This window comes from Vidua macroura, chromosome 7, assembly GCF_024509145.1.
Source record: "Vidua macroura isolate BioBank_ID:100142 chromosome 7, ASM2450914v1, whole genome shotgun sequence".
NCBI lineage: Eukaryota > Metazoa > Chordata > Aves > Passeriformes > Viduidae > Vidua > Vidua macroura.
This window is the reverse complement of record NC_071577.1, coordinates 20,790,843-20,817,667: the sequence shown is the minus strand read 5'-3', so window position 1 is coordinate 20,817,667 and position 26,825 is coordinate 20,790,843. Positions and strand designations below refer to the sequence as shown.

General features: G+C 39.3%; 1 protein-coding gene and 1 long non-coding RNA gene across 6 annotated transcripts in view; one reads left to right on the top strand and one right to left on the bottom strand.

The window, feature by feature from the left end:
• Positions 1-110: 110 nt before the first annotated feature.
• Positions 111-14,202, top strand: LOC128809777 (uncharacterized). The gene is made up of 2 exons (XR_008437846.1): positions 111-187; positions 13,511-14,202. It is a non-coding gene; the product is annotated as an uncharacterized LOC128809777 (long non-coding RNA).
• Positions 14,191-26,825, bottom strand: part of TLK1 (tousled like kinase 1) — a 68,230-nt gene continuing 55,595 nt past the window's right edge. For all 5 annotated transcript variants that reach the window (XM_053982041.1, XM_053982040.1, XM_053982043.1 and 2 more), the window contains exons 14-21: positions 24,604-24,685; positions 24,252-24,343; positions 24,076-24,165; positions 23,291-23,460; positions 21,796-21,931; positions 19,226-19,337; positions 18,839-18,946; positions 14,191-15,937 (exon numbers count right to left, since the gene is read on the bottom strand). In XM_053982041.1, the coding sequence (XP_053838016.1) occupies positions 15,761-15,937; positions 18,839-18,946; positions 19,226-19,337; positions 21,796-21,931; positions 23,291-23,460; positions 24,076-24,165; positions 24,252-24,343; positions 24,604-24,685 (967 nt within the window). In that variant the 3' untranslated portion in view covers positions 14,191-15,760. The remainder of the gene's footprint in view (positions 15,938-18,838; positions 18,947-19,225; positions 19,338-21,795; positions 21,932-23,290; positions 23,461-24,075; positions 24,166-24,251; positions 24,344-24,603; positions 24,686-26,825) is intronic.

Here is a 26,825-nt window from a genome sequence, read left to right as displayed (position 1 = left end):
CCTTCGTTCCCGGGAAATAGCTGCGCAGGGCCACGAGATGGCGTGCACTAGTTTCTTTTGGCTGAATTTACAGCAACGAGGGTGGTTGGTTCCTGCCCCCCCCCACCAGCAGCAACTGCAATCAAATGGATTCCAGCTGGATGCAGAATGATGGCGCTTGGGAACTGTAAAACCAACTGATCAGAAGGTAGGAATGGGCTGAGCTTAAGCTATTTCTAAATTTCAGAGTTTTGTTGGCAGTTTGCTGACTTAAGTCAAGCTAACCATGGGACCGGGTGAAAGTTTTGAAGAAAGCAAATCCTTACAGGCAGGGACTTGTTTGAGATACTGTAACGCTGAAGGAGAGGCCTGGATAATAGTTCCAACCTCTCTGTGATCTAAGTGCTGATTATGGAATTAAGTTGAAGGGGGCAAGATAAAGATCAGGGATGTTTGATTGTGGCACTGTGTCTTTGATTAGACACAGGCTTTGTCTGTACTAGTCAAACAAATGTTCACAATCACTCTGTAGCATGGAGGCCTAGCTGGCACCAAGCTCAGATTTTTTGGTTCTTCACTTGGACTTATACACCTAGAATCTGTTTCATTTTAGATGTGAATCCTGTAATGTTAGGCAAGAATTAGACTGCAGAAGTGTTTCTTCATTTTTAAGTGTCTGTGGTTCATTACTCATTCTTGTAATCCCACTCTGTACATTCTTCATGGTAGTACCAAGGTTTTGTATATATTTGTGTAGTCCAGCACAGTGTCTTGCACTGTGCTGCGCCTACTGGTAAAAACCTGTGCAGGTCAGAAAATTAAAATCTTCAAACTGATTTCCCTGTAATATCCGTGGAGAAACTGGGTTTTTTTAAGCTGCAGTCAGAACCAACACCTGCAATAGCACAGTTTTAAAGTTGAACACCTAAAGAGCAAGAATTAATCTCAAAATAAACCAAAACCAAATCCATGGCCTCAATCAAACAGAAAACTTCATTTAGCTCATGTGAATCTCCAGCGCTTCTGCCCCGCAGCCCTGGCGAAAGAGTTAAAGGACAGTAATCTGCCATTTTATGGAACATCTGAGAGATTTGCAGATGGTGGCTAGAAGCTACTGAGCTGAGCCAGGAACAAACACCTCCTTTTCCTGAAACCTCAATGCATGTTTATCATTAGGCCAGTGTGCAGTTAGCAATTCAGAATTTTACTTGGGTAGATGACTGGTATTTCTTAGGAACAGCCTGTGCACATGATTTCAGTTTAGTAACAAAGCTCAGGATTTGTGCATGTGAAACTGCATCAAGAATTAAGAGTTCAAAGGCTAGAACATGGCATGTGAGGACCTGCTTTGGGTGGAAGGGGTGAGGTGGTGTTCCTGATTTTGTTACTTTACTCACAGCAGGAGAGTGCAGTCTGTCCACTGGCCACATGCTTGCCCCTCCCCTGCCCTTCTTGCCCCTGGAAAGGAAGAATTCTGTCCTAGGAGGAGGCGGCAAACATTACTCTGCACTGACAAGGTGACTGTGACCCTATCAAATAATCATATTCTTAGCCTTGGAACTTTAGTCCTACAGGATCAAAAGCTATGTTTCATCCTTAGTTGTGCAATGTAAAGTTTTTACTCTTTCTGAACTGTTTCCTTTGTTAGGTTCACAGTTAATCCATCTTAAAAGCTGCACTCCAGCATTGCTCAGCTCGCCCACAAGAGAGAGCTTCAACAACCACAGAGGTCAGGCTCACCTTGGGCAACCAGGAAAGCCTATTCTGCCAACAAAAGAACATTTTAATAACAGTCCTCTTGTCTGAGAGCTGTTTGCTCTGCCAGCAAATAGTTGCATATTCACATACTTTGTTCATGGCCCTTGCAGAGTAGGTGAGCTATGAAACCCCAACAGAAGCTGAAAACATAGGAAACATGAGTGAACTCAAGCTGCAAAACCCATAGTCAGCATAGGCTTGCTAGTTATGTAAGAAAAGCCTGCAGTGGATGATTATAGTATTAGCAAAAACAATGTAGAGCTATGAGCTTTGTGTTTGATAAGGGGCACTGGTGGTAATGGGACTCGCTGAAGGGACCTTGTGATGTGCAGAAAGGACATTATAGCACTGCCCAGGTCCTGCTTCCTGAACACATCTTTTCCCAGCCCTCAGAGCTCATCTGCAAACATCCTCTGCTGGCAGCTTTCAAGAACAAACAGTTCATTTCAGTGATCTTGCTCCTAAATGAATAAGGGAGACAAATAGCCAATCTTCAGCAAACCCCACTACATTCTCAGTTGCCATGATAGAAATAGCTTCCAGTTCTTGGTACTGTACAGAGAGATCAGACAGACACTTCAATAGCTAAGTGATCATTTTGCTGCCATCTCACTCTTTTCAGCTGATTTCCCCTGAAATTCTGTTTAGTGAGTTTTTCAAAATGATCTTTAAAATCAAACTGAAGATTTTAAACCTCCCATCCAGGCATTTCAAGTACCTACCCATTGCATGGGCTTGGAGCTGTGCACATACCATAAGCAGTGCTTACACACATGAAAGAAAGAATCAGGGAACTGAAGCTGGCTCAGAGGAATAGTGCAACTTCATTAAGAAACATCAGAACTTGTAAACAAAAGTTGCAATTTTTGCAAACAGCAGCTCATTATTAACTGAGTCATCAGTTAAGTATTATCAACCATAATGCTAAAAGGTAGAACTGTAAGAAAATATATGAATAGCTATTTCACAATACTGCTTATGCCCTCAGGTAAATAAATATATGTTCACATGAAACAGGGAACAGAAAAAGTGTGGTCTCAGGCAGTGAGACCACTGCTTTAATAAGGCTCAGAAGTCTGACAATAGGAGATGTTTTTGTAAATATAAACAGTACTTGGGTAAATCCTTCAAGAGAAGAACTACAACTTCTAAAAAAAAGAAAACAACTGGAAGTATTTGTATTGCCAAATAACGTGCCTAGAAATTACTGAATTTGTGGAGCAGTTACCTTTGTTTCAAAGCTGCATTTTTATTTGAAACAGGCTTCTTACCTATCTTACCAGTAATACCTCTTCAGAGAGAAGACAAAAAAGCCCCACAACCCAAAACCACACTTGTCTGGGCACTAACTGTTTAATAATGAAATGCAATTTACTGTTCCTAACCCAGTTCCTGACTGTTTTTATTCCTGACTACTAACAAAATTAATGTACTTATGGATTGCATTGTGCTTCAGAATATTTTTAGCCTAAAAGTATGTATCAAAAAGGAATAGAAAGACTTGGAGGAATTCAGGGTAAAATATTAAGGACTGTGGGGAACTGAATCAAATATTTTTCAAACACTCCTTGGAAGCTGCCATATGTCACTCATGTGCAAGCATACTCAGGCATCCTTACCTGCAGATATGCACTGCTGGAGTTCAATATAGGCTGCTCCCCAGTACCTCAATTTGCAGAAGGACTTGTGTCAGCCTTTACTACTGTCTCCACAATGCCTACTTGTGAGTCTACAAACCTGCCTCTGACAACTCAACACGCTCCTTCCGTAAGTACATTCCTAGCTCCTGCTCTAAAGACTTGCTGCTTTGGTGGTTGCTGTTATAACCAGCACTACGGAGGTAATACTTCAAGATAAGGCCTGAAGGCCTCTCAGATTCTTGTCCACTTTATCATCTTACTCCCCTTTTTCTCTCTTCACCTTACTCTACCTATCATTCGTAGATTGGACCTTGTAGTATGATTCAGACAAGCTACAATGGCTTGCCAAAAACACAGGGAAATTTCTTGTGGTGTATAGGAAGAGAGATGCTGAAAAAGAGCTGTTAAAGGAGAGAAGCCAGATGGCTGTCTTCTCACTAATCACTGCATTTGGCAATCTGCTTGGCTACTTCATGGAGCAGAGGGGTCCTACTGTCACCTCTTGTGGGGGATTCCTCATTTACCATCCTCGTACAAGGAGTGCCCATGCATCTTCAACTGCTTCTCCTTGGAACTCTCAAGAAAAAAGCTGCCACCCACATCCAGTGCCTGGCATGCTCTGCACACTCTGGTCACCACCCACCCAGCCCCAGCCTGGGCTCACCTCAGAGCCCTGCAGCTTCGGTGGAAGACGTGGGCTAGCCTGAGAGAGGATCAGGAGTCAGTCGGTGGGAAAGAGTCGCTGCGCCACGCCTGGCACCTGAGACACCACACGCTGTCACTGTGAAGGTGCAGCCGCAGTTTTCCAGAGGCAGGTCAGCCTCTGAAAGCAGCTTGCTCCGCCCACACCGTTACGCCTGCTGGAGGAGAGGCACCACACTCTCTTTAAGGAGAACTCTTCAAAAGTATTAAATAAAAATTATTGTTATTGGGGTTGAACTTCAACAACCTTTACAGCTGATTGTGATGCTGAGCAAAACTCATGAGCACACTGCAGCTCCAAGTGCAAGGTCTTTGCTTCTAGCCCCATATGCTGTGCAAGCAGAATATTGGCTGTTTAAACAGAAAATGCACTTCACTAGAGAAGGCTGCTTGACGAGTCCTGTACATATCTCCTTATAAAGACTAGAAATGTGCTTTCTGAAAGAAATATAGGATTTAAATTGATTAGGCAAATAATAAATAATGCCCCAGCCTCCTGTCTGCAGCAGTCTGAGTGTTGGACATATGGCACCTTTCCAGACCACATGGCGGCCAATGAGGCAGAGCTGGTGGTTATTATTTCACCCACCTTTAGCAGGTAATAAAACATCTGTTTAATCCTGACAGTGGGAATCCCCAGCAGTTAAGTTAAGATGGTTCAGAAGGAATATAATTGAAAATTATGTTTGAGGCAGCAGAAAGCAGTGATAAGACTTCTGAATTTTTTTAAGTCTTCGGTCTCTGACACTTTGCAAGTCATGGGATTTTTCATGGCTGTAGACAGTCAGGAGCTCTGTTTCACAGCTCAGTCAAAAAGAAATCCTGCTTTTGAAAAAGGGCATCTTTTCAGCAGGAGGCAATGGACAAGTGGCTGTGGCTCTGGACTGTTCACAAGTGGAGCAGCTATACTTGCTGCTGCTCTCAGTTCTGGTTACCAATGGTGTTTTCTCAATGCTGTTTAACCACAAAGCAGCATTAAGAGCTTGAACACTTGGACTGTTACTGTGAAAAAGCAGCAAGAGCAGACATGCCATTCTGTGAAATAAGTAAGCAGATGAAGGTTTTTTTGGGGTGCAGAACAACTTCTAAAATGATGTGTTTCCCTGGAAAGTTAAATCCAGTATTACTATCAGTAAGTAGCCAGAGGGCTGACTGAATAGCCTAGCTAGGCAATGATGAGCAGGAAGTACAGCTGCAAATCCCACCTTATGGAACAGCAAACAGGGCACTAAGTAGTCAAAAGAGACAGTCTCCAAAAGAGAGAGGGGTATTTAAGAGGGTGACATAGTCAGAGTGGTCCAGTGAAACTGAGCAAAGGGAAATTGAGACCAAATGTTCATAACAATTCCTATGTCTCCGATCAATCTGCATAGCAGTCTTAGCAGGGAAGTGTTCAAATCCCCTTCCAGAAAAAGACAAAACAAAGTCTTGGGTTCAGCAGCCCAAAGGATAAGTCTGTGCTGAATTACTGGACTATGATGAAAAACATTTGTTGTTTTTGTGGGATTCATCTCACTCTGTCCTCTTCCTATCCAGCAGAGCTTACTCACAGACACTGTAATGCTCCTCTTTGAACTCGTTTGGCTCAGTGGGTGAACAGGCATTTGGTTAGTGGTGGCCACTGTGGAGGAAGGAGGGTGTGAAGAATCTTTACAGGCAGTCACTGAGAACAGATTCCAGCTGGCTGCAAGTACTCCCACTAGGATGTGATGCACAGCAAAGTCTCATGCTCCTGAGCACCCTGTCAGCAGATAACCACAAGCACGCTGGCATGCATGGCAGCACTGAAATGTACAGGCATAGTCATTGTTGTGCTACCCCTCAGGAAACAGCTGATTTTCTGCAGTTTGAAACAACAGATGTGGTTTAAACCCTCAAAAAAAAAAAAAAAAAAAAAAAAAAAAAAAAAAAAAAAAAAAAAAAAAAATTAGTATCCATTTGAGGCATAATTAAAAGGAGCCTGAATCCAAAGACAAAACTGAAAAGCAAAAATGGAACTTTGGTAACCTGACTTTGCCTATTGCACCCACATCTTTACTGCCTTTGACTAGCTAAAAAAAAAAAAAAAAAGTTGAGCGCCTGCAGCTGCAGGTAGACGTCCTTCGCTCAGGAGTATAATCAGCTATTGGTACAGAGCTGAAACAGAGCCTGCTCTTCTGGTTATGGGCTCAGAGCTACTTAAGTTGGGCAAGACCATGACCATCTTCCACCCAGACCTGCTGCAGTGTGCCCACCACAAAATGTTACCAAAAGTTCCTGTGCAAGCTTCACATTCCTGGATGAGTTGGAGCATATTCTTGAGAAGGAATTCAAACTTCAGTTAATAGTGGTGGATTATATACCTACAACTATTAAAACTCTTACTGTATTTTGTTTCCCTCACTGAAAAGGGTGAACTTTTCTTCCCCATTATGGTTTTTGTAAAATTGTGTGCATTTATTTCAAGGGTACACTGCACAAAGATTGCCTTGCTTGACTGTTGGCTACATGTTCACAGGTGTCTTTGCTGTCAGTTATCAATGCTATCAAGAAAGCAGCATCCCTTAAAAGGCTTCCAACTGAATTTTAGCTCCAGGCCACATACTTTCTCTCTGCAGGGTAGCTTTTACCATCTAAACTTACTGGAACAAGAAGGCTTTAAAACTAGGAAAAAATGAATGAGGAAATCAGTGATACCAATTATACACCAAACAAAGATAAGTCCCTCTGTCTCATTAGCGCTGTTTAATTATGCTTGGATTTAAATTCTAAAGATAGTTCATACAAATTCGCAAGGGCAAGTGTTTGCTTCCCCTGTTGTAATCCTCTTCACATCTAATACTCTTCTCTCCTATGAGATCAACAGTTTCAAGGACCTGTCTGTTTGAGTCATAAATAGAAAAGATGCTGACACTTCATCCCTTACAAGTGAAAAATGTTGGTTAAGCAATGGCTTATGTTTTATATTTGCACTGCTGTGAGAGCCCAGAGGTCTCAAGTGACTTCTCAGCTTCCTGTGCTGGGTCTGTGTGTACACGTGGAGAAAGTGCCTGCCACGGGTTTCTATATTCTTAACAAAGCAGAGGCAGTATATTTTCCATATGCTTGTTGTTATGACCTATCATGATGTTCATTACAAACTCTCATCAGGCTGAACAAAGACACCAGACCAGGTGTCAGGAGCATTTATGCTTTTATTGTACAATTGCCATAACTGTAGCAACCAGACCACTCTTTAGACTAAAAAGGTATTGGCTAACAAACCCTTAAATTCCTGCAATACGCTTCCACAAAGGTGTTGGCTATACAAGCCCTTCATTTTGTACACTTCAATAAGTTCTCAACTCCCACAGCAAACTCAACAAAGGTGCTGTCACACAAGCCACAACACAGCTCCAGAAGCTTCCCACTCCCACAATAAACTACAGTAATCTGTGACTTCTACCCAGGGGTTCAGCTGAGAAAGAGAGAAGACCCACTCCCCTACTCCCTGAAGAAAATGCCCCCAGAGACAGATCTCTGCTCACTGAGAAGGAGCCTATTCTTAGTCCACATGCAGAGTGACTGTCCAAAACGTCAATGAGGATGTTTTCCATTTGAGAAAGGTGGGGTTTAAACAAGCATTTTTGCACCAGCTATTCTAAAAGGAAGGAATGGGGCTGGGAGGAAAGATGCAAACACCTGTTTTCCTTTTAGGTCTCATTAAAAATTCAGTTAAAAAGTTGCATCTAAAAAGACAAAGATTTGAAAACATCATCAGCATTTCTAAAAGCTGTCTACCATGGCCTCCATATTTGCTAATGCTTTAACAGTGGTTTTGTTTGACTCAGAAATACTATTAATTAATCAAACCACATATAAAAACTATTGAGTGAGAATTTTACTGCCCTCAAAACTAAAGTTTATTGCACTTATGAAAGCATTTTACACTTGCATCCTTGATTGGTATGTATCTGCCAAGAACAGATGTCATTGCTTAGTCACAGAGCGCAAAGGCATTTGATGCTCAGTGACACCTCAGATTTGTGTGTCCAAAGGATAATGAACATAGATGCAGTATTAGATTTGACCTTCAGATGCTTGGATTCATGTAGCATGTAGAGGAACTACACTTTAGTAATCCTGGGATATGGAATAATTAGAACACTAGGTTCTTCCTGCATTAGTTTAGTCAAGGAATGCTTAAAAATGATGGTGGGTTTTTGTAACTCCTACACCCTGGAGACAGTCAGGCAGAAATGGCGCTGAAGGCTTATATGCTGGTAAGCACCTAAATCTCTGTGGTGGCTACTGTGATTGTTGTTTCGTGGAAATTTTGGTTGGACTCTCGTGCCTGGAGAAGGAAATCATCTGTGCATCCCTGGCAAGATGTACACACACTGAAAATTTGAGAATACTGACTGGTAGGACAGCCAGCCAAGCGTTCCCTTAGGAGAGGTGCTCCTCATGAGGGAGAGCCAGTGAGCCAGAGCCCAGCCGTGGGGGTAGGCCTGCCTCTGGGGAAGCCCTTCCTCCTCCAGGGCCTGGAGCGGAGCACAGCCTGACTGGGAAGGGGAGACCTGTCCTGCACCAAGGTAAGAAGCTGTCATTTCCACAAGTGTCCCCCCCTGCTCCCCACGGCCCCAGCGCTCACTCCCACTTCCCTGGGGCCGGCTGAGGGTAACCCAGCCAAAAGAGAGAGCTGCCTCTGCCCCACGGCCGCCAGCCGGCCAGACCTGGCCCCGGCTGGCTCCCTGGCTTGGAGCGAGGGAGGGAGGCTGCGGGACGGGCTCAGGCTGAGCCTGCCTTTGCTTACACTGACTCTAGAACCCCTGCCTCAGCCAGTTAACTCCAGTCAAACCGAGCGGTGTTACACCCCAGCCAAAGCCTCACACGGAGTGGGACTTTAGCCCAGTAGCCATGAAATAGCATTTTTCTGTCCAGACACACAAACAAATGCAGAACAATATTTTCAGTTATTAAGAAAGAAACTTCTAATGTACAACTAAACCCTAATGGAATCAATTTATGTGAAGCACTCAGATAATCTTTACCCTAAATATCTCTCTCAGGTCAAAAATACAACAAAATCTTTAATGGTAAAAGGATATTTAATTGCCCTAAAACAGAAAAGCTATGCTCTTTGGATTAGTACCTACTACATTATAATTTCTTATATGAAAATGCCTTTGCAGATTATATATTGTATTAGGTATCACTGTTACTTTCACCAAATTAGAAATTAATTTAGATCTATCTCCTATCCTTAATTCACCTTTATCAGCACAATATCCTATAAATAACATGTTAGAAATCTTAAGCAGTGACATCAAAAGGAAATGTGTGACTTGAACATTATAAAATAATACTTTAAAAGGCTTCTGAGTTCAGATTGTGCCATTTCAAATTACAAGAATGGCAGTAATAAGAATAAAGTCCAGAGAAGAGACAAGAGCTGAATTACAATATTGCCAGCAATCACAAATATATTTTATCATAAAATATATTTATATTTTATATTTTTTTTATATTTTTAGCTATTGACATCAATCAATGCATTTCATAGATTCATTATTTTAGTATTTGAGTACCTACAAGTCCAAAGTGTCCCAATAAGGGACTAGGGCTTAACACAAAAGTTGAGAAGACAAAATTTAGCATTTTTGGCGTTAAGTTCTTTCACAGATCCTTTTTCTTGACACTACATCTAAGATGTAGAGATACTACTGTGAACTCCAAGCAGAAGTAAAGCTTCATTCCAGAAGCTTTGATTTTTATTTCAAGACTCTTGCTTCAAGTCAGATGGATTCTATAAAGGAGTAAGTTTTCCTTCACTTTGTTATACGCTATTTCTTCCTGTTTTACATAACCTATAGAGAAACATGTTTCTCTTAGTATTTGTTGAGCCAGTGCTATCCAAATACAGCCAAATGCTACTGAATTCCAATATCCCATGCCAGCCTCTAGGAAAATTAGTGTCATTAGTATTTAAATCCTCTGCCTGCTGAAGACAGAGAAGCCTTGGTCCAATATCCCAGAGGGATAAGCAGTCACTGTTCAGTCACAGGCATCTGCTGCTCTCATATTGCCACGCCCATGCTCTGTGTCATGCCAGTGGGGTGCAGGCAAGTAAAGCAGATGTTCAGCAGTCTGAATAGAGCACTTTGCTTTGCCAGTGGGCACTGGGAAACCTGGTGCCTCCTTTCCTGGGCTGCTGACACTATGTCTCATGCACATCTCCAGTGGAAAGCTGAGTTTTGATGTACCTCCCTGATTTTAGACAGAGGCTGATTTATAAGCACCAAAGTGCTGCTAATAAAGCTGTGATGGTTCAGGCAGCACTCCTTTTCCCCTTGTGTCCTGGGTTTGCATTCTGTATATCTAAATAGGAAACACAACATAAAACTTTGCCACTAGCCATTATAGCAAGTCACCTTCTATCCCCCCAGTTCATAGTGGCTGAGTCTGAAAGTGCTCTGGTTATCTAAACAAGTACAGCTCAAATGTTATTTCAGTCACACCACCCACCTGGAGCCCTGCCCAGCCGACTCCTGGTTGCTTTTCCCCGGTTTCAGATAGGAATGGTTTATACTGGCTTTTCCCCATGATCTCTGTGCTCATCTGTGTTGCTCCTTAGCACAAAACTAGCAAAATTCTTTGCAACATAAGTAATCTTTTGCAAAACCTGAAAGGAGGGGGAAAAAAAAAGAAAAAAGAAAAAAAAAAAAAAAAAAGAAAAGAAAAAAAGGAAATGAGGCCTTCACATTGCTGCCTCATGTTAACAGAGCACATCAATGCATTTCCCCAAATATAAAGAGCTATTGCAACATAATTCAGCTGAACTCTCAGTAGCCTCTGAGATAAGAAGAAAACAGCAATCTTTACAGTTTTCACCATTAGGACCATGTCTTGTTGAATGAACTACCTACATATTAAAACTTTAATTCTAGCAATATATGAAAGTATTACTATAAGTGGAAAAGGATGAGGGTCATTAAAAACACAGGAATCCTGACAGATGATAAAGGATGACATAGGAGTAATTCTTCTATTTTATGTGTAAAGGTTTTGTCAATCGGGTGATAGGACAGTAACCTTTAGGATATAGTAATTTGTTAGATTGGAATGTGGGCTCAGTAATAAAACTATCCTGACAGCTCTAAGAAGACAATTGATGGGATCAGCTCAGCACCTGATACATTCTTATGTAACCCTACAAGCAGCGTGAGGATTTTGTGGTATCATATAAATGTATATGAATTGACATTTAACCAGTGGAACAGATGTCCCAAATCCACTATGAGCAAGTGCAGTTTGCCAGCTAATGGGTTACTTACTTGTCTTTGCAATAGAAGGGCATGCAGGGAAGGTATTGCAGTGCTCAAATCAGTGATGAGAGCTCAGCCAGCAACCAATGAACCCCAGCTGCAAGCCTGAAACAAACAATTTGTGCAGTAGTCAGGGCGATTACGTCTGTCGTGAAGGAAGTGGTACATTATGCAAATACACAGAGCTGTGCAGCAGCTCCTCATGTGGCTTTCTATAGGGACAAATCGAGGGGAATGAAAGAAGCTGCACCATCTTGCTAGGTCAGCCCTGTGTATTCGACTGTTTGGCAAGTCCTGTTCCTCTGCCATGCTCAGCCCAAAGGCAGAGGAGGTAGATGGCAGTATTCTGGGAGCATGGGGCATGATCTGCTTCTCTGAGTCCTTTAAATCTTTGCTAGTTCTATCAAGTTTTAGTGGAAACTGCTGCTCTACCAATGAAGGCAAGTGAAGATCTACTGGATCTGCTCACAAATGCACAAAGGAAAGCAGTTCTTGGTGCTCTTTCCCTCAAAGCTTTCAACAGCGCTAACAGATAAGCAGTTCCATTTTCCAGCTTTCATTCCAGGCCTGCTAAACCCATGAGTGTCAGAACAAGTTTAGACACAAAACACAAGTAACCATCTCTCCTGTCTTTTTAATTTTGACAACTCTTTTCTGGAAGCATTAGTGGGATATGAATAGGAAAGAACTCATGCTGTAAAATACATTTCTGTGTATTAAAATAGTGTTTCTCAAGGCCCTGCACACATCACCTCACTATTACACTGATTCTTGCAGGAATCTTTGCTATCCACCCAATTGTTAACCACTGCACATTTCAGGAGAAATTTTCATTTCCTTCCTCACATCATGTACCATGGCCGCATGATGACATAGTGGAGCACTGCTGGATACAGCACCAGCTGCTCTAGAAGCTGCAAGGCCAGTGTCTGAGGGCTGGAAGATACGTATTAAAGTATCATAGGACCTCCTTCTCTAGAAGCCTCAGTTCCAACTATTCCATTGCAGAGAAAGGTGTGCAGACCATATATAAAGTTAAGTAAAAATTCATTTGATCAATAGGAGACACATATTGCCAGATCCTACCTAAGAGTACTAAAAAGTGAAATACTATATTTGCATATATTATATAAAAGCCATTAATTTGTAGATGTGTGTGGCATTTGTATCCCTTCAACTATAACAATAAAAAAATAACCCCATGCTTGTACATACAGCCAATGCATTTAACATAATACATTGCCTTTGACAAAGCCATATACCACTGATATTTTAAACTATCATAGTTCTCTATTAGTGAACAACATTTAGAAGAAGCTGGTTTGAACAGGTCTTCTGTCCTGAACTATAAATATTTCAGTATTCCAACATAAAAAATAACCTATGGATTCAGTAAGGCACTGTCAGGCCCTTCTAAGCACTAAAATGCTGGATAGTACTTTGGGCTATGGCTGCTCCCAGACCTTACTGATGACAATAACTCTGCTAAGGATTGTCCTTCCAGTTTTGGAGAAGGGGAAACACCATCAGTCCCTGCTGCCTGGCACCCCTCAGCTATGAAACCAGAGTCCTCACTCTGGCTGGAGCTGATACAGAGGAAAAAAAAAGGTTTTAAAAATGCAATAGAAATTGTGAGACTCAAGTATTTTAGACATCTATATCACGACACTCTCTAACCGCAATGGCTCCAAATTTTGAGGCTCCCCTGTCCTGATACACTGCCCAGGTCCCTACCCCACCAGGCCAGGCTCTCCAGTCTCCCTTCCCAATGCAATATCCCACTTCTGGAGAAGAGCACCAAGTCCTGAGGGCTTTTTGAAGAGCAATAAAAGACCAAAAGACACTTCTTACCTTGCTGGCCACTCCCTTCCCTCGCCGAACCACACAACAGGGCTGCGGGGGCGGTGCTGCACCTGCCCAGCCAAGGCCCCGCGGGCCGCAGCTCCTCTGCCCCGACAGGAGCAGCCCCAGCCCCAGCCCCAGCAGGACCTGCATCCCCTCCCCAGGCTGGATGTGCCGTGCCCTGCCTGGCCAGGCTGGTAGCCCCACCTCAGACCTGTGGTTTTCATAGGATCCGGAAGACATCAAGGCTGGAGCAGGAACACACAGGATGCTTTAAATTCCAAAATGTGCTTTCTTTTTCAGGGTTGCTGATTTTAAAATACGCAGTCACCTCCTTATGCTGCCATGTGGGTGGCAGCAGCGCGGAGCTCCCTGGACCACGCTGTTCCGGTGCCTGCACTGCCACCATGCATTTCCCGACTTCCCGTGAGTGCCAAAAGCACTTTTCAGAAAGTCAAAATAAAAGCCACGAAATAAAAACACTATTTCCACTATCCAACATATTTTCATGTGGTAAAGCCGTCAATTCAATTTCAGTTATCAACATGCAGAAGAAGAAGGAATGAAATCTAATGTGAACTTACGGCTATAGCACATTCTCTTTGAACTCTGCACTTGGTCTTGTGCTGTAGAGGGTGGAAAGGATGGAGTCCCAGTATTCTGTTTGAGTCAGTTTTCTAATAATTATATGAGCTAATGTTATCCCACAGCTCAATATTTTAAAAAGAATCACTGAAATACTTATGACTTGTTACTGTGCAGTCTATTCAATCAAATGAAGTTTTGGTTATCTCATCATGACAGATGTTTTACATTTCATGGAATCTTCCCCTTTCACCTCCAATGTTACTTAAATTAATTATTGTATTATTGGCCTTTTGTTTGTAATTAAGAAGAGTTTGCTTTAAATATTTTTGTGTTGCTCACTGATACGGTTATGTCATTTGCCCTGTGCTGAAATGTAAAAACACACAATGAAAACCTTGAAATTTCAACTGCCTGTTGTTTATTACTGTTTTGGCTACATTCTCTACAATTTCAGCAGCATTTTAAAGAGACAGTTAACATTTCTTTATATACAATGAAAACAAAATGGCTTGCAACATCAGAAACAAGAGCAACAGTTTAACTGTACAATACTAAATGAAAACCTGTGGTAATACAGCCTCCTCTTTCTGCAACATGGACAAAATTACATATAGGTATTCAGCATCAAGAATGGGATAGTAAAAAGAATAGTGAACAGGAGAGAGATACACTGTTCTGAAAAATAAGTTTCTACCATACAAGGCAGTTAGAAAATGTTTCACATTTTAAAATACCTGTACAAGCCACAAGAAACATTTCCTTGCTGATAGGAACTTCCAGAAATAGAGAATAACCATGAGCAACTTCTACATCTATTATCAATGCGCTCTGCAGGACGAGAACGCAATAAACGGACTGAAAGAACTGTACTGTATATGGCCAACACAGATCTGCTTTACATGCCTTGATTGATAACGGATTGCCTATGCTCAATCTCTCGTACAGTTGACTCGCACCTTAAGGAGGTCATTTGACTCTTGTAAAAGTAAAAGCAACGTCATTTAGCAGCAATTAAAAGCGCCTTGAGGGAGACTTAAAAAAAATACAATATCCAATTAGAAAAAGCCATACTTTAAACATTTGTACAGGAATAAGTTGCTGAAATTTAACTGAAAATGTGACATCTGTACAACAATTTACAGTAGAGCTAGAAGGGAATTTATCATTATTCCTGCATAGAACATTATACATGACCTGTTTGCATTTGGTTTCATACTGTTGCTTGCTTTTATTAGAAGCCTGGAAGGTTTCACAAGTTTCAATACCACAGCAACTATAGTATTTTAAAAAAACTGAATGGATTTCAAAATTAGCAATCTATTAGAGAAGTAAGTAAAAGGAATTCCACATCACCCTTCCAATCTAAATTCAGTGGAACACCACCACATTTTTGGAGGTAGCCAAATAAAATACTCCAATTTTATTTGAGAAATCTGATGCTGAACATTATCTTTCACTGTCTCACATTCCTTACTTTGGTTTTGAAAGATCAATGTCTTGGAAAGATGGCAGTTCATTTAGTTCATAACCAGGCACAAAATTTTTCCTGTGTTTTCAAATTTGCTCACTACCCTTTTTTATTTAAATAATGAAAAACTACCCTTCATGTTAGAACTTTCCAGTATCCACCAAATGTACTTTAAAGTATTAAAAAGATTATTTACAATGTTCCCCAGAAAAAACTAAAAACCTTTTCTTCAGTCTTAAACACAGTATACCTGTTAGTTTGTAACAGGAAGTGTCATCCTTCATCCTTCAATATTTAATGGTGTTTCTCAGAAGGGCACATTTATTCACAGTCCATGATCCACTCCAATCATACAAATGACACTGTGTAGGAGGACTTCAGTCTGAAAACACAGTTATCAAACTTGTCCTGTGTAAAAACACTCAAATGCTTTCAAGCTCAAGTCTGCATCTGAAAACTAAACAAAGGTATCATCCCATTCCTCAGCTGGAGTAATTTCAGTACGAAATAATGCTTGAAGTAGGTGGTGTAGGGGATGCTGCTAGGCCAGTCATATGCAAGTTTCCTGAAGAATTTGATCTCCTCATATGAGGGAGAAGATAAGGATCATTAGCCAGCTGGTGGACATCAAATCTATCCTCTTTTCGGTATGCTAAGCAGCGTCTGATAAAGGCCTAGAAAAGAAATGTAGAAAGTTACAGTAACATTCCAAATACTTGTATTTGCTTTCAGGCAAATAGGCAAGTCCTCCTGAATAAACCAGCTTCTAAACAAATTCTTTTTCTTAAGTAATTGAATTCAAATGATCATGTAACATTTCACTGCTGAGCCTACTGAAGAAATGTAACATCATAGCAGAAAGAAAAAAATCAGCAAATTAATTGGCTTCAAAGAATCACACTCTAAATATGTATTTCCATATTTAGGAGCTATATTTACAAATACAACATTAGCACCTCATCCAATTAGATTTTTGCATGTTTTATGCCTGAACAGACTAATAAAAACCAGGAGCAAGTGTCAGAGGATTAGAAAGGAGACCTTTCTACATTCTCCAATGAGTTTCTGAAACCATTGAGTGGGGAAGAATAGGTGGATGATGCAGAGACAGAATTTCAATGCTTTAGCTGACTTTTGAAAACAAGCATTTCCACACCTGTCATGACAGGGTATAGCAAAACATGAAATTGATATTGATGGTTGCCATAGTCAATAGGCATTATATAAAGAATATTTAGGAAACCACTACCTTGCTGAAACTCTCTTCCCATGAAAAGCTCAATCACACCTGTTTAAAATTATCTAATCAATTGAAAGCTCTCTAGCTAAATTCACTATGTCATCCCTACATTTAGGTCCATATGACCTATGCCAATCATTTTGTGCTGAAAGTTTCTGTCAAGTTTGATGTCTAGCACACACAGAACACTTGGTCTCCTGAGAGCCCGGGCTTCAGCATTTAATGACACAAAATCCTTATTATTGCTACAGAGCTGATTAGCACATCATTACTTAATTTAGAACTTAATTTAAAAGAATTACATATGTCTTCTTTGATAAATCTGTTCAGCTGTTTGTTCTTTGCTCCAATTAAAAACTGGAGATTAAAGGAGAAAAATCTGTGATACAAGTTCCAAAGAATCATGCTAGAATTTACTTCTAACATTTGCATATCCAGCATGGGCAAGGCACAGCATAAAAATCATGCACATCTGTTAGTAGATATTCACATGTTCTTGGATATTACAGATTTTAATCATATTCTTCACAGTAAATCCTTCAAAACAAATGAACTGTAAACAGTTATTCTCAAGATCCTCAGAGTAACAGTTTATGTCTGAAATGTTTTTCAAATACTTCACAGTTTTGTGGCACTGTAGCCACACTAGTGTGAAGCAAAGGAGACCACTGCACAAAATAGGAAACAGTGAGGAGGATCAAAGGACAGTTACAGTCTGAAAACTAACTAACAATGTCATTTGAGGTTCCATATTTATTTAATCTCCATGCTTTCCAGATCAGAATTTCAGTTTACAAGCTGCTCTTTTCCAACTGCCAGGCCTATAAATCTGAAAAACAATTTGGATTCTACACAGTCATTGTAAATGGTCTACATTAAGAAGTTAGTTTGAAATTGTTTTATAGCATTTCCACCAGAGAATAATTTCTCCCTGTCTCTCACAGCTATCATGACAATGGTTAATATGAGTGGAGAATACTGGAAGTTTATTTTAGTCTTTCAAACAAACAGAGCATGCAAATACACAGAGAATGCAAAAAGTTGCCAATTCTCCATGCTGAATTGTCTACTCTTTCCTAACATCCTCTGTATAAAAACTACTAATGACAAAGAAATGCGAAGTTAAAAGACACAGATATAAAGTCTTACTATATAAAGGTATCAGTAACATGATGCAGATTTGTCAACTGCATTCAAGGGATAGTTTTTTCAAATGCCAGTGAAAAACCAATGGCAAACAAAAACCTCAATCAAAAAAAAATCCCAATTCTAACTACAATTCTTCAACCATTTTTTCATAACCTTAACTGCAACTCTCTCACTAACAATACTTTTAGAAAATATAATTAATAGAAATACACCACCACTTGTAACAGCAAGTTTATGTACCCAAAAGACTTACTTTGTTGGGAAGTTACTGCCTCTAGAAATATTATTTCCTTTCCTTTTAATCTTTAGAAGCTGAATTTTAACTTTCCTAAATTTCTGGCATGTCCCAAATCTAAGTATGTTTAATTAGTTGCTGAAACTTGAATAAGCATTCTACTATCTTGGCATTTTTTTCTCAAAGAGCACATCTATTGCATCTGGTCATGAATATATCTTTCAAAAATTGGGAGAGTTTTTACAAGCAAGTAACATATAATATTTTCTTCCACTTTCACAGAATTGGTGTTACAGATGCTCACAGTAGTAATCATTTGGGAAACCACCTTAATCTGTTTATGAATAGCCAGTCTGTGTAGAGGAATTGATACCATTGTGGCAGAGCAACTATTTTGGCAGTCTTATTTCCTGAATCAGCATCAAAATATCTTCTAGATTCTTAATCTCAAAAATTCATATTTCTAAATTCAGATTTAAGTTTATACACACATATTACAACCTTTCAAGGGGAAGACTATTAGAGGTCTTATCCTTCAAGTACCTGGTATTCAAGTAGTTCTTCTAGCCAGTAAAGGCTGCAGAGAATAACATCCACTATTTTCAGAAAGCTTGCTACTGTTAGCAGCAGTATTTCACAAGAACTTCTAGTAAGACAGCCTGAATGAGACACATAAGGTCCTCTGAGAAAAAGTAAAGCAGACCATTTTTGAGGTGGCCTACTTAAAAACCACTTGCAAATTTCTGGAATATATATATATAGTTTTGCTTTGAAGTACATGGTTTTGAGAAGTCCCAGAATAAGGTTGCTTAAATAAAAACATCCAAATACTAGCTCTCAAGTACGTTTTTCTACAGTTATTATGTCCCACAGCATTCTTGGGTTAACAACAATTTTACAGCTGAATCCTTTAAGATGAATGTTTTACTCAGAAATTATAGTAAAAGTTACCTTGGCTTCATTGCTTACAACAGGTTTGACGGGGAATTGAACTTCTGTGGCTTTTAATATTGTATTTTCTTGTAGGATATCTTGCTGTGATTGATTGTGGCCAAATGGCTGCAAAACAAGCACATGAATTTTTTCAGGTAAAAAGTAGTATAGTAAGTATAAACGATAGTAAGTTGTTGCAGTGTTAATACAAACTGCCAACTATTCTGAAAATAAAAAAGTTACAGGCAAGATTTTCTACTTTTTTTACAAAAATCAATGTACACCACCAAAAAGTAACACAAGTAATTTTCCATGTAGATTCATGTCTTTATGAATGTAATTCACAGGCTAGTGAGAATAGGCACCTACACTAAAACTCTTTAGATTTTCTAAAGCTTTCCTTACCTTTCTACCATAAAGGCATTGGAAAAAGATTACTCCAACTGACCACACATCAACCTTATTAGAAATCTTTGGTGGCTCTTTGCCAACTACAAAACACTCTGGAGGCAAGTACCTGGAAAACAAAACAGGCATTTCAGTCTGTAAGTACAGCATCACTAGAATGTGCTCAATTATCAAACTGTACAAACACCTCACCTACACATCTCTGAGCTTTTGACAATTGTACAGTTGCCCTGCAATCTGCATTCCAATACCTTGCAACCCTTCAAAACTGACATTACAGTTTCTGTACAGTTAGTCAAATAGAGGGGTCTATTTAACACAAGCACAAATAGAAACATTTTTAACCTAAACCTCCAATTATCACTTTTTTTAAAATTGGGACCCCAGGTTAAATATGAAGCCATCTATCAAAGCAAAAAAAGATTAAAGCCTAATAGGGCATTTTACAGCAAGATCTGGTAAGTAATCAAAGAAAATACCGATATAGTTTAAAGAGCCTTTGCCCAAGTTTTTAGTAAAAATGGCAACATTACCCAGTGGCCTATATGATAGACAAAGGTGATTGTTATTTCTATTGTCCCTAGATTCTGCAGAAAGAGAACTTTACTTAATGGAAGTTGAGGAAGTTCCCATGCCATTCCTGAATTACAGAATAACTGATGGAATAGAACTTCCTTTACAAAGCAAACAAAACATTCCAAATGTTAATTTGGAACATTAATTTAAGTGCAGCCAAGTATTATTGACTGTAATATTTAAAATTGAAAAAGGCAAAAAACTATTAGGGCAACTACAGAACAGGCACTCTTTCGTCAACAACATGTAAGACTTGAAGAGAAACTATGAAGAAATATTTCTAGAAATGGAAATAGGTGTAAAAATGAGATGAAAATGCAACAAGTTTAAACAGTATCACAAACTCTCTTCTGGAATACTTGTCTACAATTCTGATTACAACAATCAAGACAAGTGTTCTTAAGTGATAAAAATGCAAAGAAGGTTACTAAAATGATCTGAAGAATGGATAGCCTACAGTTCAGAGGGGAAAAAAAAGTGAAGGCTACAAAAACACCAAGGTCCAAGTACTAGGAAGGGGCCACAAACTACTTGAGGGAGGACAATGTTAGCACAGGAATAAACAAGTATAAACTAGCCACAAATATACACAGTCTGCAAATTAGAGGATTAGGTTTCAAATGATCAGAGAACTGAGGTTACAGAAGACATTTCAAATCAGATTACTGGGGCCAAAACACTAACTAAATTTAATATAAACATCTAGAAGCTTACCAAAGAGATTATATAACCTAACTGCCTGGGAAGGCAGGTAACTGAAACCAGTGACTGAGGAAATCCCTTCCAGGGCTATGCTGCTGACAGTTTGTGCAATGGACTCTGAACAGACTCATTCCCAACCTCAAACTCACTCTAAGTTTTTCCCTCCCTAATGAAGATTTTGGGCTTAGAGAAAGCATGAATTAGAAATGCAGAGATTCATCATGAATGTATAATGATTACAGATCTTTTTTTACTTTTAAGTTTGCAGCACCACTAGTGCCTGAGGCATTCTAGATGAAATCCAAAAGCCAAAATTTTTCTGACACATATTCCTAAAATAAAACATTTAAACTGGTGTTTAAATAGGTAAAGCATTAAAAAGAGTACCAAAAGCCTAACACTTCTAAAATGCTTCAACTTGAGTAATCATTTTCTCACAGCATGCACACAGTGGCATTTGTGGAGGAGTATGTGTTTCCTTTTCTAAAAACTCTGAAGGAAAAGGCAAAAACTTTATTACATACAACCCCTGAATATGGGAAGAGGTGCAAAGCATATGGGAATGACACTGGCTTCTCTGGAGAGCAAATGACTTGTAACAACCTGCCCAGTACAGGATTTCTAATCCACCCACCCTGACACAGCCAGCACATACCCAGGCTGAAAGAGCTACTGTGCCATGAAGAATCTGCATCTTTAGAGATTCTAAAAACAGATTTTCTGTAAGCAATGAAATGCTTATTGTCATTCCTATGCTTTGGCAGCTCTAAAACTCCAGTGTTTTGGATGAGCATGCAAGTGCACAAAAAATAAATCACAGCTGCTGAGCTGTCATTAATGTTTAGGAAGTAAGAGTGAATACTCTTTTGTCCTAAGGACATTACCTGTTGGTAATCCCTGTTCTACAATTTCCAAGTACCAAGCACCCACACTTTATCATCAAATGTCTCTGTCAAATGTCTTCAACCACCAGCAGCCAAAGAAACAATACCTGCTTCTTCAGAGGATACCATGTTTCTAAATCACAGTGATCATCTCAACATTTATTTATATATACATACTTAAAAATAAATAAAAGACACACACACACACTCTCTTGTTTTACTTGTTAAGTTACTCTTCTAACATTTGGGAATATCAACATCACAGTACTGCACAAAGACCTTTGTTTGTCATCCATATTAACATTTTTGGTCTTAGCTGTCTCTGCAAATTGGCTTTGTAAGACTACATTTATAAAATCTGAACAATGATCCAAAGTCTAAACAGAAAATCAAACTAGGGCTTACCAGTAAGTTCCTGCTCCCTGTGAAGTTAAATCCATTCCATCCACCCCATAGCTATCATCATCCATTATTTTGGACAGACCAAAATCAGTAATTTTTATTTCTCCACATGCTGTTCCATCTACAAGAAGGATATTACCTATGCAGGGGGAACACAAAAGAAAAATTACTTCAAAAAAGCTAACAGAAAGCTTTATTTTCAAAACCAGGTCCAATTTTCAAGAACATCTAACTTCATGAGGGTAAGTGACAATTTTACGGAATCAAAGACTCAGAACCATAAAACAGTCTGGGTTAAAAGGGACCCATGATCAAACCCACAGCCTTGGTGTTATTAGCACCATGCTTGAACCAACTGAGATACATTTACATTATCTTTACATCCTCAAGTCTAGAGTAACTTGACTATGACAAGTTCCTGTCCAGTTTCAGCAACTCTCTAGGCTACCATCATGAACTGAAATGGCTCTCTCATCTGGGAGCTGGTTGGTCAACAAAGAAACACCAAAATGGAGTGAGGAAATATCAGAATGCAGCAGTATACTAGTTACAAGTAAATTTCATTATTTTTCTGCCAGAACGAGCCCTATGCTACAGTTTTCAGGGTTTGCATATGCCACAAAATTGTGCCAAGAATTTGCTGCAACCCTACAAATCTTACTCCATGTGTTAAAGTTGTACAATAATTTCTTGACATAAAAAATATTTGATGAAGTTCCTCTGAGAACAAAAACTAATGAGACTAAGACTACATTCTGTACATTTTCCTAAGATAAAATAAACCTGTGTGAACAGTTTATTACAGAACAGAAAGCAAACAGCCTGGCACTAAGAATTACTTTACAAACCCCATACGTGGAAGTGTAGCAGATTAAAGCACACGAAGAATATAAGCATCATTCATGCAAGATGGTAAAATAAAGGCAATGGAATCAAGACAAATCTTGTTTATAAATATATTTATTATTCATTGTAAAGAAAACTCTCTGTAAAGTCTTGTTTTGGAATGCTTATGCTAGGATGCTGAAAGTGACTGATTACATATTTACAGGTTTAAAAAAAACGTATGGGGAAAAATTAATTACACATCAGCATTCCACAACTACCAGACAGGACTGAGCCTACTAATGATCTTACCTATTTTATACTGCTAACTACCAATGCATGTATCTATTAGCTATACAATTTTTTCCTACAAATTCAAATCAAAATAATGCGAAGTAGAAAAGTTGTAACAAACATTTTCCACAGAAAAGGCAGATGATTCTGGCAATGAAATTATGAAGAAAAGTACATACTTTTTCCAGTTGTTTGCAACAAAAGAAGATAACACAGAAGATAACTCTGTTGACACACAGAGTTATTTGGCACTTTCATACGTGAATTACAAACAAAATAAAGGATAAAAATTAACATTTTTTAAAAATGTTAAGGATGTAAGGATAAAAAATAACATGTTTAAAAAAAACCATTTTCAATCATAACATTTCTCACTTACCTGGTTTAAGATCATAGTGTATAATAGGGGGCTTGATCTCATTGAGATACCGTAGTGCATTTACTATTTGCATTACAATGGACCTAGCTTCTTTCTCTGACATCAATTTATGTTGCTTGAGATAGAAATCCAAGTCATTGCCTTCACAGTATTCTAAAACCGTGCAAAACCTAGGGTAGAATTTAGAGACACAAAATGAAAGAATGTATTATACTGCACAATCAAAAACAGACATGACAATCTAGTTTCATTCTGACAAGTTTAAGAATGGCTGCCTGAATATTAAAATACATGAATGAAATTGTTCATAGAACACATGGTGTAACTATTAGTTTATGAAGACTGATGTAAATCAGAACATTCATACTAAAAGAGAGAATGCATCCATATGGATGAGAAATAAAGAAAAGCCTCTTTATTTATAGTAGACACATTTCTCAAAATCAAAATACCTTAACTATCCCTTAAGAGGGACAATTTCATGCAAAGAGGTGCAGCCCACTCACTAGGGGCTATGCCTAGGCTAGTAATGCTCCTGATGCCATTTAGTCTTGGAAAATTGTCTAAGGTATGGCAGCCTTTTGATGCCAGTCAGGTGTTGCAAAACACTCTCTTCATCACCTTATAGAAAGCCTGCAATATTTAGCAGACAAAATTCTGCAACTAGTATGGGTTTTTAGAAATGTTTTGGCTGAAAGCAAGAACATACGTTATTTTTGTTCAAATACTCTTCATTTCTGTTTATCTAATATACAGCTCTAAAATCCTTGCCAAGTTCTACTTACGTATCTGTATCCAGGGAGAAGTAGTCATACAGTTTAACTATTCGGGGGTGATCCAGTTCTTTGTGTATTCTATACTCTCTGCAGGCATGTCTAAAAGAAGATGGATACATTAGCCTTCTACAATCAACAAAATGCTATTAAGCTTAACATATGAAGTGTAAGTAATTAGTATTTACTTGTGGTAGTTTTCTTTCTTTTCATCCCTCCAGCTTTTGTTAAGCTGGTGAATCTTCACAGCAGCATATCTTTGTTCATAAAGATCAAAAGCCTAAAAAAGAAATGCATGAATATGGCAAAGTTATAACCAAAGGTGATAAAAATAACACCCAGTAAAGTGAGGAAAAAAGATGTCATGTAATTCATAGGTCTATTGACAATGCTACTGTCATGTTACCTCTCCTCCACTGGTTAATCGAAGCCTGGTCAACCGATTACAGTCCTTCTACTTAATTAGATCCCATTTTGTCTCCCCCCAGATTAAATGTACATGGCTCAAAAATTCTATTTATCAGACTCAACAAACCCTACCTTGTATACTTCACTGAAGCCACCTCGGCCAAGTAAATGGAGTAACAAATATCGTTCATTCAATGTGGGGTGATCTTTAAATCTTGAAAGGAAAAAAATTTTTTTATTCTGTTTAAGGTAAACAAGTAGAATCTAAAATACAAATTAATTAGTATGAAATAAAGTTTTCTTTTTAGAAACAACATATAATATGCTGAGCAATATTATACCACAAGAAATCTTATGATACAACTGTACAACATGACCAATACCCTTTGACTATTTAGTTTACACATACTGTCACAACACTGTCATCAAAACAATAAATCCTGGCAAACATTTTGTTATTTTTCTCTACTTTTTTTTTAAGATAAAAAAAGGATGCCTAAATTTAAACATGTGATACATGGGTCTCTCTTTGTTGTGCCAAATTTTAGAGAAGACTCACACTTCAACTTTCTGGAACAGACAACAAGGACATTCTTCCAATTTCACACAAAACATGACCAGATATGCCTCTTTTCCAAAAAACATGGATTTTGTATAACACGAAGAAGTTAAAACAAATCAGAAAGAGCAATATGGCGAAAACACACAGAAGAACTGACTATCTGCTCATACTCTAAGCAAAAGAAAAATGGAAACACTTCTTCCAAATACGAAATGATACTGCCAGACTAAGAAAAAGGACCATACTCTCTCCCCCAAAGTATATAGGAGACAAAATACATTTTTCCATGCAATCAGAGGGAAGGGATCTGAATATTCATCACATTCTTAGTACAGCAAGGAGGCAAGGCAAGAATCTAAGGCAAGCTGCCAGTTATATTCCACAGAAAACTTTAAAGAAGAATTTAGTGCCAGTCTGCCAATAGCTTATCCCATTCTTCCATATTCTCTACAGTTTTGGAAGTATGGTCATAGGTAGTCAAGTATTTGAGAGAATATGCATATTCTTGCCTACTGTGCCCCTTTTAGAAATAAAACTTTCCTTTTTATTCACTATAAAGATACATACTTCAATGCTAAATATTTTTTTAAAGAAACCATAGACAGTAAATAATGTATTCATTGTAGAAGATAAGCAAATTTAGAAGCAGCATCATTAGGCACTTGATATCATGTGAGCAGTAGTCCAATTCTTTTTTTATGGTCTTTCTATTACATGTGTACCTCTAGTAGGCCAATCTTGTGAATCTTACCACCTTCCCTCTCCACTGCTTTTGCTACTCTGTGTGGCTCTCCATGGCTCAGAATCTGCACCCCAACATCATGTGGGCTCCAAAGCCAGACAGGGAAGCCCTAACCTGCACTCTCAACTTGTCCCATTATTCCAGTGCAGTTGTAGACATACAAATTTACCCATGGTTAGATGGACTTGCTGCTAGAACAAGAAAATGGGCTTAGCTTTACACCACAGCTGGAAGTGGAAATCCCAACAGGATTTGAGTCAGAATCCAGCAGCTGCTTTGGCTGAGAACTCTCTCCCTTACCAAACAGCCACATCACCAAGTCACATTAGGAAAGACAGCAGTGTAGCAGCCAGAGGCCCTGCAAGGCCTCCCTGGCGGTCACTTGCCTAAGATAAGAAATGCCTAATCATGATGACTGGACCAAAGAAGCCCCTCTTCTGCATTCGGACCCTTGTTATCTCTCTGTAAGACTATAGGTCACATTCACCTCGACCCTTACTATTGGATCATTTCCCAACACCCCTGTACCCTATATAAACCTCAATTCTGCCCAGTTCAGCAGAAGAGCTGTCACTTTGCAGGAGCTGCCAATAAAGACACCACTGTGGAACCCCATACAGACTTCTCCTCTCTCTCCCAGCATCTGCACTTAGCAAGCAAAGAGCTGAAATCACTGAAGAGCTGAATTCACCAAAGAGCTGATCTCACTTAAGAGCTGAGCTGCTTGCTGAGATTGCCTGCAGCTGGGAGCCTGCCTGAGGGAGGCTGTGCTGGACAGGTTGTGCTTAGCTGGACATCGCTATCCGGGACGCCTACGGCAGCCGGGGTCGGATAGACCCTGGGAACCCCAGACCGTAATACAGCAGGGGCTACAGACCTAAATTATTTCTCCATTGCTTCTCTCTCCTGTATGAGGACTATAAGCTGTGGCTTGGCCACTTGGTAAATACTCATCTAAACTCCCACAAAAACATGAACACACAGTTTAAAGCTTTCCATTCTGTACCATAAAACGGGTTAGCACTGACTGCAGACGATGAGTAGTGAAGC